Source organism: Epinephelus lanceolatus, chromosome 22 (assembly GCF_041903045.1).
Source record: "Epinephelus lanceolatus isolate andai-2023 chromosome 22, ASM4190304v1, whole genome shotgun sequence".
Classification (NCBI taxonomy): domain Eukaryota; kingdom Metazoa; phylum Chordata; class Actinopteri; order Perciformes; family Serranidae; genus Epinephelus; species Epinephelus lanceolatus.
This window is the reverse complement of record NC_135755.1, coordinates 35,920,832-35,933,287: the sequence shown is the minus strand read 5'-3', so window position 1 is coordinate 35,933,287 and position 12,456 is coordinate 35,920,832. Positions and strand designations below refer to the sequence as shown.

Sequence of the window (12,456 nt, the reverse complement as noted above, 5' to 3'; positions counted from 1 at the left end):
CACTTACAATACTGGGATATCAAAAATCTAAAGACAATATGAAGTTTCATATCATGATATCAATATAATATAATAATATATTGCCCAGCCCTACTTTGTTATGTGCTAATTAGCCATAGTTAGCATGCTAACATCCTAAACTAAGGTAGCAATCATAGTAAACGTTATCTGCTATACATCAACATGTAAACACGTGCTCAAAGCACCGCTGTGCATAAGCACAGTATCATAGACCTGCTGCGTGGCAGTTGACTCTTTGTCTTGTTGCATTTCTGTTTGTGCACTGATGAAACAAATAAGATACAACATGCTGATAAGTGAGCTTTAACTTTGTTGTGAGGTATATATTTTTGAACTTTAGACAGAGCCAGGCTAGCGCTTTCCCCCTTCTTTTAGTCTTTATGCTAAGCTAGGCTAACCATGTCCTCATTCCTGTTTCGCACTGAACACAGACATGAGATTTACAATCTTCTCAGCTCTATTCTTTAAAAGAAATCAAACAAGCTTATTTTCCAAATTGTTGAACTGTTTCTTTAGTTTGTAGGGCCATAATAATGAACCTGTGGAGTAACTGGTGTAAAATGTTTTAGAAATACATTTATACAAATAGAAAGTAAAAATAAGCCTGATCTTTTTTTTTTTTTTTTTAGCTCTGTACAGATTTTAAACAATTAAGTATCATTTGTAAAGGAGAGCACAGAATGAAGTAATTTTACCCAGACTTCTGTTTCCATGCTGAAAAAGGTTGCCGTTTATCCCACAGCGTACAAACAATATACTACTTCTTGCACGTCTGTCTTAATGTATCTACATTGCTATCTGTGGACATTCTGAAATATCTGCTATGAAATTTTTATGATCAACTGTTTTTCCAGTTTAAAGAGGTAAGAGAGATGAATTTCCCCTCCACCGTGTCCCTGCATCTTTTTCTCCTTCACTATGCTACAGTTTGTGTCTTTGTGACAGTGAAGCTTGTTGACAGTAGCAAGTATGTGATCTGATGGACTCAGGTCTTCTGCCAAGTGTCTTTTGGCACCGATCGATGGTTGGATCTGTTTGGCTGGGTGATGCGGGCTTTTGGGTTAAGCTAATAAAATGGATGACTTTTTATGGCTTTCTGCAGCTTTCAGCAGCTTTCAGCATCTCGCTGACTCTTCATATCTAGCTAATGTTGAGACAACTCCCTGCTTACTAACACTGCATCAGTTACAAAGGATCTCAAAGACATAAGTATATTTAAGGTTTGCCAATGACAGCCATTGTACAGGTTCTGTGTGTAGCCTTAGCAACCTTTATCCTCAGTGAGGGCAATGTCACATATTAACAGTCAGACCTAGCACATTCAGGCCCTAGGCCACAAGTTCCCAAACTGGGGGTCCCGACTCCCTTGGGGTTGTCAAAGCTTCACTGGGGGTCATGAAGTCTTTTTGATTTACAGGTGTGTAAGAAAACCTTTTTTTAATATACAGTAAGCTAACATCTCAGCATTTCATTCATTTCTCAGAAGAAAACCAAATTAAATTGGTATTTTTAAAGTTTAGATTATTACTCAAAATATAAACCTAAAAACGATCTCACAGGTAAAGGGCACGGTGAAAGCCTGAACACAAGCTATATTTCACAGAGCCTTCGTGCTCTGCGAGACAGCATGAGAAGAGTAAGCAGTTTAAAACCAAAGATGTAAATGAACAAGGGCCATGTGCCAGCAAGAAGAAAACCCTGGATTTGTCAAAAAGAAGCTTATTAAGTACATACGATTGTTAAAAAAAATAACACAGAAAAAACTGTATATAAAGTTCCTAAAAATATTAGGAAAGCTCATCCCTAATGCAATATTAACAGGAAATAATCTGCTAAAAATTCAACCATATTGTTCATTTTACACAAACTTCCTGCAGTTATTGCATTTACTATTTGGGTTCCTTGCCAGTAGGTATAGCTGCCGCTAGAGCAGCTACGTGACCCGCTCGCTAGCTACATGACTCGCCCACCATACACACCTCAGTTTACGATCAGCCCCCCTCGCCTCTTTGCCTGAGAGTGGAAGCTCTGAAGAAAATACTAAATTAGTGTTTAGCCAGCTATGTATTAGGTGAAAAGAGAGTAGGGGTAGGGTGTCGGTGGCTTAGTGGTAGAGCAGGCGCCCCATGTACAAGGCTGTTGCCGCAGCGGCCTGGGTTCGACTCCAGCCTGTGGCCCTTTGCTGCATGTCACTTGTCTTGTACTAGCGGTAGGCGTGGTTTGTAGGGGCATATTGTGTACAAACTGAATGTGTCTGCAGCTACTTTTCCATTCTCCTTTCTGTTCTGCTCATCTACCTGCTCTTGTCTTTCTCCACCATTGATTCATTCACTCTGGCTTTCAAACGATTCTAAATTATTTTTTTGTTCTCCAGGCAAGCCTAAAAGCTCTATCACTTCTTCCCATCAAATGACAAATGCATCTCCACTGCTTTGACTGAATCTTTTGGGAACCTGAAATGTGTTTAGGGGGCCTAGATGCCAGGTGAATTACAATTTAATGCAGGTTTGTATAAACCTGCATTATATAATAATTCACAATTTCAAGAGTTTAATTGTAGTCGTAATTGACCAGACCCCAGCCTTGTTGGATTTGTTACTATGGATTCTGGTAAATTTAATTCTGTGTCAAAAATGGACTGAGATTTCCCCAATTGGAATGGAGGAATGGATTTTTGGTTACTTAATTACAGTGTGAATGCACAGCCAATGTAACTCGTAACTTCTAAAAAGTAACGCACAAATGTCAATGATGCATGATGATGAATGCTAAATGTAGTAGCACAAGGAGTGTCATAAATCAGCAAACTGACCCAGTGTGTCAAATGCATAACAAATCTAATGCTTACTATCAGTAGCCACCATAAGCTACTGGTCATACCAGCATAAGCAAAGGCCTGCTTACACCGAAGCTTTCAACACTGTGAAATCTTTCAGTGGTTTCAGTTCATTCCAATTAAACTGCCACAATTGGTGGGTTCCCTTGTAATGGCAAAGTAAATCTGGGCAATTTCTTAGCATCAGTTTCAACTTTGGTGACTTATCCAGCAAATTCACGCATGCACGCCACCGTGACCATGCTGAGGAGATGGAGAGTCCAGAATGGAGGATGCTATAGTAGCTTATTAGCTGCACGTCACCATTCTCTTTTATAACTTCTTTTGTTGCAGTGTAAACTGCTCCACATAAGAAAAATGGTTTGCAGACAGTTATGAGACAGGAGTCGATGGTCCAACTACTTCTTTCGAATAAAGAGTGTGAACTTATTGTTCCACCAGCAACTGAGCTAAGCTAACAAGTTTGCTAACTGATCGTTAGTAAACTTGTTAACTCAGGGAGCTTTAGTTTCCCTCTTCAATAGATACAGTTGGAGTTGTAATATCCTTTTATGCTAAAGAGAAACTCAAAGTATTTGCTACCATACTGAAGAGTTTTTGTGTGGCTCTCTGCTCGTCAGAAAAACTAAAAAAAAAAAAATCCAGAGGTAAAGGGTGATTTTCAACCCGAATCTATTTTTCCATGTTATTGTGTCCAAATGACCAATGAGAACAATATGTTGGTTTTTTTTTAAAATTGGTCTAGTATTAAGCGAGAGCACTGCAGCCAAGCTCCTAAACCAGGAACAGCCCCAAGATAACTATTGTCAAACCTACAAAACTCGATTTGAATAAATTATCTTAAAATACACTTCATTTAAAGTCGACAGAAACAAAATAAAACTCACAGAAACGGTCTTGATTCCTCTTTCCACTTCTCTGACAATCACCAATTCCAGTTTAGTTGAAATAAACCTGTAATTTACCCAGTTACGTGTTAAGATATGCAGGCTTTATGCATGCTTAAATTAGGTGTCAGGTGGTTATGAGATGGCAGTTTCTTGGCCTTTTCTGGTTAAACAAAAGGGATATAACGGTTTATTCAGATAGTGTTGTGAGCCTCCAAGGACCTTTTAGGTCTTGCGATAGTTTGCCAGATTAATTTTGCTGTACAACTTTGTGGTGTGACCAGGCCTTGAGGTTGGAGCAACAAAATCACTTGGTGTATTGCATCAGTAAAAGATTTTGTTGGTCATTAATTAATCTTTTCAATTTTGAGGGGAAATATGCGTTATTCCTTTCAAAGTGATGTAGTCTTGCTTTATGGTCCCACAATTGTATCCTCTACTTTACGGGATACAATGTTGTAAAGTAACATGTTTTAAAAAATCATCTTTATAAAATCAGTTTTATACAAAGTTTTTTTTTAAATTATAACCAGTCAGCTTTCAAGCAATAAATCTCATGTTTTTGTGTTGAGCTCCTCAGCCTCAGCTCTACGTTAGGTTTAGAACAACAGATTGACTGCCTGTCACTTTCTGTATCTTTTCTTGCAGATTCCTTACAAGCTCAGCTGATCAATATGGGTGTGATTCCTACTCTGGTAAAGCTTCTGGGCATCCATTCCCACAACATAGCCCTGACAGAAATGTGTCTGATTGCCTTTGGGAATTTAGCTGAGCTTGGTGAGTATACCTGAATACTTAAAACCTATCATCCATTCCAAAATAGTGAACAGTATCATTAACATCTTACCTAGATCTCTTAAACTTTATTTACCGTTAAATACTGTAATTTGTATCATTTTGGTCTGTCGGCATCATCTCACCATGGTCCGAGCGGAAGCGGTTTTAATCAATCAAACCCACAAAAACTAGCCCACTCAGAGGCTTGGAGATAATGGGAAAATTTCTGGTGTATATCCAAATATCATTTTATGAGTGTGCGCCAGCGATAGCCGTGGCTGGGAGCATTATGTTTTCAAGTTGTCTGTCCATGCGTTTGTCTGTCTTTCCCTCTCTCATGAATGCAATATTTCAAGATAGCCCTGAGGGAATTTCTTTAAATTTGGCACAAACATCCACCACAAATTAATAATGAACTAATTATATTTAGGTGGTCAAACGTCAAGGTCATTATGACCTCATCTGTCTCTTTCTCTTGAAGGCGATATCTTAAGAACGCCTTTAGGGAATTTTTTCAAATTAGACACAAAAATCCACTTGGACTCAAGGATGAACTGATTAGAGTTTTGTGGTCAAAGGTCACTGTGACCATGCATTTGTCTCATTCTTTTAACACAGTATCTTAAGAAGGCCTTAATGGTAATTCCCCCCAAATTTAGCACAAGCATCCACTTGGGCTCCAGGATGAACTGAAAAGGTTTTGACAGTCAAAGATTACTGTGACCATGCATTAGTCTTATTCTTGTAAACACGATATCTTAAGAAGGTCTTGACGGAAATTCCCCCAAATTTGGCACAGACATCCACTTGGACTCAAGAATGACCTGATAGGAATTAAGCAGTCAAAGGTCAATATTTACTCAATGGTAGTATCTCAGAAACAGAAGGGAAGACATTTGGTGAGATACTGAATTGGTGACACTGATCTTGGTTGTCCACCTTGAAACTGTGCTGATTGTATAGATCATCTGTGCTGCTGGGGGGAAGATGTATGTCAAGCATCTATGTTTTCATAGACATGGATGTAAACTGTAACTCCAACTCAACTAGTTTGCGGAGGCATAAAACAGCAAAGCGGTAATTCTAGTTTTTCTGTCTAGAAATAAAAAAATCTTAAAAATAAAATTGAAAATCACTGTGACCTGAGTTTATACTGCCTTTGAAAGGGGGTGACTTGTTATGATTTGAGTTGGACCTGCTGTGGCTAAGAGTTCCTCCTGCAGGGCCTAGAAATGGCTTCACTCCTCAGAGGAAGATATCACTATTAACCTCAAGTGAATGCACAGAAGATGTCCATGTAGGGGAGAGGATATCTTCACTTTCATGACACGCCTGTGATTCTCCTTTGGTATTTTCAGAGTCCAGCAAAGAGCAGTTTGCCTCCACCAATATTGCTGAGGAGCTGGTGCGTCTGTTCCAGAAGCAGACAGAGCATGAGAAGAAGGAAATGATTTTTGAGGTTCTGGCTCCCCTTGCAGAAAATGGTAATGAGATTATTCTTTGATCTTTTTTATCATTATTAAGTTTTACAAAAGACCATTATCCACTGTGTGGGAAGTGTCAAGATTTAAGGAGAAAACAGTGAGAGACTGCAGTGTTCTCTCATGCCTGCAGATGAAAGTCATGTAAATGATCCTCTCAGTGTGAGTCATGCTTTCCAGGCTAGCTGTTAACTGCACAGTCATGGCATACAGCTCCTGTATTTGCTCAGCTGCTCTTTTTTAAACATTTCTGTGTGTGTGTGTGTGTGTGTGTGTGTGTGTGTGCGTGCGTGCGTGCGTGTGTGCGTGCGTGGGTGTGTGTGTCGGCAGCAAGGAGAGCATCTTACTTATTGTTGTTATCATCATTCTGTGCACATTGGGTGCTCCTACATTGTCAGTCTCCAGGACAACGTCCTACTTTACTCTAGAGAAACCTCTCTCTCCCTCTCTCTCTCTCTCTCCCCATCTCTTTCATCTGTCACACTGCATCTTCTTCATTAGATTTATAGAGACAACAATTGAATACTTGTGTGAAAAAGTCTGAGGTATGATGGGTAGACAGGCATAACATAGAACCTTACCTCTTAGGGCTCTAGTTTGGCAGACCGGGCGAGGCGGAGGCGCAGCGCACCTACGCTTCACCAACAGGGAGTGGCCAGGCGGATTTTGCAAGTTTGGCCTGGCGCAGCTACTCCTCTTTCCCACCTCCGTCCCTCCTACCTGAGCAAGTCGGAAAGAGGGAGGAGAGAAGGCGTGGAGTGGGTTTTACACACATTACACCAATCAAATGAGCCCCTCTCCTCGCCCTTAAATGCGCCGCGTGAAGGTGTAATGAGAGTTTACTCAATTCGCCATGGCAGAAGAGAGCAGCAGCATCAGACGGCCAAACTTCTTCCAGGAGGAAACCGATGTTTTGGTCCGGGAGGTCCAAGCTCGCAGTGTCTGAATATACGGAACTGCGAGCAGACCTCCACGGGCTGATGATGCAAAGGTAGCCTGGGAGGAGGTCACCACAATTGTAAATCAATGTTACGTTTCTCTCGTGCGCGCGCGCTCTCTCTTGCAGTCTCACTTTGTTTCTTTTCTTTTGACTTTTCTAAGATGATGCTGAATATATACTCCCTATCTGATGCTGTGGCTGTTTGTGTTTGGCTGAGAGGGATGTGAACTCAGTAGTTTGCTGTGTTCAGGTTGGGTTTCCGTTACGCGTGCCAAACGTGCCAAACGGTGCCAGTCCCCTTTGATCTGACATCAGATGCGACGGGACAGTCGATATAGAGATAGATTTATGTGCTGATTGCAGATAGTTGTATTGAATAGTGGTTTTGTGGCTATTTATTGCATCGTTAATGTGCCTGATATCCTGGAAACCTGCCTGTGAGGTTTTGGTGACGTGTGCGCACTGTCCGCCAGTCAGCCAAACTTCGGCTTACACCAGCTGCGCTCCGCCTGCGCTGACAGTAGATGTGGTTTCAGCTGGCGAGCTTTTAGCGCACCTTTGGTGAAGCCTTTTGGCACGAAACTGTCACTGCGCCAAGCTGGATCTGTCGACACATCCCCCTGCTGCGCCGCCACACCCATCTCAGCGCACCTCGGTCTGCCAAACTACCAAACTGAGCGCGCCTCGGGTTGCGCTGCTCGAAACTAGCTCTGCGCGGGGTTAGCCACCCTGCGCTGCGCTGGGAAACTAGAGCCCTGAGTGCTTAATTTTTTAGTAATTCACTCTATTGTCCTTACATCAAAGGGAAATTATAAAGTCATTTTTTAAAGTGCAGACAATCATAAATAAAGGGGACTGTAACTTTTCTGTCAGTTATACTGCCAATTACTTTTTTGATTGATCATTTGGTCTATAAATTATAGAGATGCACTTATTGTGAAATTCTGGGCCGATACCAATATTTATAGTAACAATTTGGCTGATAACTGATACTGATGGTTTTTGTTGTTGTTTATATTGTTTTTGTTATTTATTACTAGGGGTGTAAGAATCCATCGATCTGTATTGATATATCGATTTAATGATCAACAATCCAATATCATCAATGCGAAGTGAAAACATTTATCCATATCGTTATCTTTGGGTTACGCCCTTATTTTGAAATTTGTGTCACAATCAAACAGCGGCAGGCAGGTGACAAGAAGCCAAAACAAATACAATGAGGTTAAAGATATTTACTCTGAAATAAATGAGTAGAGTTGAAATATTATCGATTTCTAGAAAATATGGGTCAACAGACAAAGCACATGCAGTATGTAAACAATACCATTATGAGATAAAACACGATGTACACGCATCTCGCTCTGCTAACTTCTCACTATAGCAACATTAGCTATATTGTTTCAACAATGTTCGGCTATTAATAGAGGAAGAAAGTCTGCTAGCTGCTGGGCTAATTTATGCATTGTAAACATGCGTAAGCTAATAATGGGTGACTCTGAACCCTAACAGTTATTACTGAGCTGAATTTGATACTTTTGTCAAAATATCTTGTTGTTAATCCATGTTTTATGGCTGTTGGGTGAAGTTTAATACAAACGAGGAAGCGCGCACATCCAAAAATAAGGATTGGGTGCTGGACAAAAAAGTCAAACATCTAAAATAAAGGAAAAGAAGTCCGCACACCAGAAAAGCTCCAATGCAAATAAAATTTTATCACTTCATAGGATGGGTGACGTTTCGGGCGCAAGGCCCTTCCGCCCGAAACATCATCCTATCCCATCCTATGAAGTGATTAAATTTACATGTTGGGTGAAGTTTGCCTACAGGGCTTTAAGCCAGATAGACCTGACATTTTAGGGAACAGGTCATGATGTGGGTTAAAATTAAAACATTTCTTTTATAAAGGGCTCTCTGGCAGAAAGCCCTGAAAGTTAACTTATTCCATGTGCTATTTTATGTGTGTTGGTGGAGTCAATTTTAAGTAAACTTTACTGCACTTATTATTTATGTATTGTTTTAATCTATTATTGCCATAATTAAAAAGAAAGGGGTGGCAGATTGTTTTGTAACCGATATTGATAAATGGAAATATTATATCGCCTCATTTTCATTGCAGGCCCCTGAACCACATGGAATCAAAATCGTATAGTGGCAGACTTTGTAATATTGGCAAATATTGTATTGTTGTCCAAAGTATCGATATTGTATCGTATCGTGATGAAACCAGTGATTTACATTCCTATTTATTCACCCTTATGTGCCAGGGAAATAAAGATATCTACACAATAAAACACATAACTGGACTGTTTTAAAGTCATTCAGTCCTTCATTGCACTGCCTTTGAATGAGCATACATTTAATCATACACATTTATGAAATAACCTTTTAAAGAGGCAACAGATAGATTTGGGTTTTTTTTAGCGTCAGTGGTGTTGCGTCGCACTGTCGCAACGACCAAATTGACCGTGGGGGTTTGAGATAATCAATAATACAACTCTGTTAGACTCTAAGTTAAATAAAATGTAGGCTGTAAAGCCACTGGTATACCTCTCTGTATATGTAGAATGAGAAGGTGTGTGGACACTAAAGAGAGTAGATAGATAGATCAATGAAATTTGGTCTGCATCAGAGGTTGCGCTAGACTTTTTTGTCGCCGGTCATTTTTACCACCAGGGTTGTAAAAATCCGGTCATAATCTGTTTTTACCGGTCATTTTAATTTTCGTTTTTAAATTATAATAAAGATATTCAAAGACATTTAGTTTTCATTCGTTCGTTTTTAATAAATCCAACAAGCAAGTTATAAAGTGTGCATTAATAAGGACATGAACGAAAAGATGAACAGACATCCACACACTGCAGTGCTTCAGTTCGGCGTCTGGTCTACACGCGAGCCGTGAGCGCTTCTGTCAAGCTGGATAGAGCGAATCGTACCAAACAGGAAGTCGGACACAGAAAAGACAAGAGAATCCGGCCAATTTTCAAAATAAAAACTACAGCATGCACTGAGGAACGTGAGGGAATACCATGTTTATAATTTAAAATAACACAACAGTGCATAACCGAACACATTTTTCAATACCCTAATCACTTCATTACAATTTTAACTTTGTGTCACTGAGCCTACAGACATAACTTCATAAATAAAATGGTCAGAACAATATGCCCTATTCATTCAGTGTTAATCCAACACGCTCAATACATGGACATGCAATGACAAATTGTCATTAACTTATTACGTTATAAAAAACGATTAAAATATGGACTTACCCATGTTTAAAATGACCTGTTGAAGTGAAAAAACGAGTACTGACGGGAACAGACGAGTGGAGTCGATGTTTAACCGGCGCGGAGAGCGCAGGAGAAATGCGCTGCCTGTGTGGACAGTCAAGCACCTGCGAGTATTCTCGCAGGACTTCTGCGGCACTAACGCATCTGATGTGTCAAGGCCGTTATGTTAACAATGCTACATGAAGCAGATGAATGACTTTTTCTCTGCAGTGTGAAAACGGCAGCCACTTAAACCACTGACTGTGCACTCTGCCGCCAAGGGGGCAGGGGTGGTAATTGCAACCGGTCAAATGACCGACGGCCTTCAGATTTTCCGGTCATGTTGTAAAAAAAACTGTCAATGACCCAGAATATCTGGTTAACACGACCCCTGGTCTGCATAATATTTATTTATATGTAAGTTGTCTTGGCAACATATCTTGTAGATCACATAATATTAGGCTATGTTTAATTGGCATTTTTCAGACTGCACATTTTGGCCGTTGATGTTCTTATCTGCTGGACAACTACACCGGATACCAGCAAAAACGTAAACAGAAGGAAGCGTGCATGTACTCATAGATGAGAGGCTCCTGCTCCTGATAGCGTGATATGTAAACATGAATAGCCTCCTCCACGGTTGAGCTGCAATGTTAGCTAGCTTAGTTGTGCTAGGTGAGTTAACAGTAATAGTCCTGTATGGTAAATTTGACTTAAGTTAAAGGACAGAAGTATTTGCAACAAAATTTACTTAAAGAATCAACAGTAAAAGTATGCATTATGCAGAATTGCCCTTGTCAGTCTGATATCTTATTATGAGATCATTATTATGGATCCAGTAACATTTAAGCAACACTTAGATATTGCAGGCAGTGGAGGTGGAGCTAATTTTAATCTCCTCAAATATAGTTTGGTAGTTAAATCTATGATAATGCATCAGATTTTATAAAAGTCTTTACATGTTTTGTATGTAAAATTTGAAACTGAAAAGTAACTAAGGCTGTCAAAAAAATCTTATGGAGTACCAAATTTCCCCGAGATGTAGTGAGGGTAGAAGTATAGCGTTATATGAAATGGAACTAGTCAAGTAAAGCGTAAGTACCTCAAGCACTCAGTTACATTTCACCACTGCTGGATTGCATATTCAGTGTGGTCACAAAGACAGTTGGATAGAAATGCTGAAAATTTGGAAAAAACCCAAATATCGCAAAAAAAGTTTTTATGTTTGGCAGAGGTGAAAAAGTCTGTTGCAACAATAAATGCAGGATGGACACAGACTTATTGAATAAATCTGACATATATGAAGCAAGTGACTAAAACTAAATACAGCTTCCAATTTACTGAAGAGACTTAAAATTGCATCAGAATAAAACATTAGATATGGTTGAAGTGATGAGGAGACTGAAACCTTCCTCAAATGAATAACCAAACAAACAGAAGTCATATTTCCACATGGTTTTCCATCATCTGAGGTTTGACCTAAGCTCTTTTAATGATGTCATCTTGTTGTTCCCACTTTTTCTGCAATTTAATGGCATGTGACTGGAAAATCGGCTCCACCAGCTGTTTATCTCAATGCATGTAATATTCATGTAATATTCACATTAAGGTAGTGGACTGAAATTGATTTTCTGTAAACTTGGTTAGAATTTGTGTTGTATTTGGATGGAAACTTGGCTAATGAGACATCCTGACTAAGTAAAGCTTGACTAACTAACCAAAATTTCATTTTTATGCTTCACATGCTTTGCAGTCAGGTCTGTGTGTGTGGCTGTGAAGATTCCCATATGTGTGTTAACTGCGTCATATGATGCATATCATATGATGCACCACTGCATTGCAGCAGCAGTGTGTGTTTCAGTCCTCTCTCAACATCTCATCCTCCTTCCCCTGCCAGATGTGATAAAGCTCCAGCTGGTGGAGGCGGGCTTGGTGGAGTGTCTCCTGGAAGTGGTGGCTCAGACTGTGGATGGAGAGAGGGAGGAGGACATTGCCCAGCTCAAGACTGCCTCAGACCTCATGGTTCTACTCCTGCTGGGAGGTAAACACTAGGGGTGGGAATCACCAGTGGACCTACAATATGATATTATCACAATACTTAGGTCACAATACAATATTATTACTATATACTAAGTATTGCAATAAAATATATTGCTATTTATTACCTTTTTTTTTCAACTGCAAATTATTTCCCCAAAGGAAAACTTTGTCAACATCAGTTTTATCTCATAAGATAAAGTTT

The 12,456-nt window shown here is 39.8% G+C and overlaps 1 protein-coding gene across 2 annotated transcripts in view; it reads left to right on the top strand.

Moving 5' to 3' along the window:
- rap1gds1 (RAP1, GTP-GDP dissociation stimulator 1) overlaps positions 1-12,456 on the top strand; it is a 64,065-nt gene that overhangs the window by 26,660 nt on the left and 24,949 nt on the right. For both annotated transcript variants that reach the window (XM_033609695.2, XM_033609694.2), the window contains 3 exons: positions 4,393-4,521; positions 5,880-6,005; positions 12,112-12,255. In XM_033609695.2, coding sequence (XP_033465586.1) covers positions 4,393-4,521; positions 5,880-6,005; positions 12,112-12,255 — 399 coding nt within the window. The remainder of the gene's footprint in view (positions 1-4,392; positions 4,522-5,879; positions 6,006-12,111; positions 12,256-12,456) is intronic.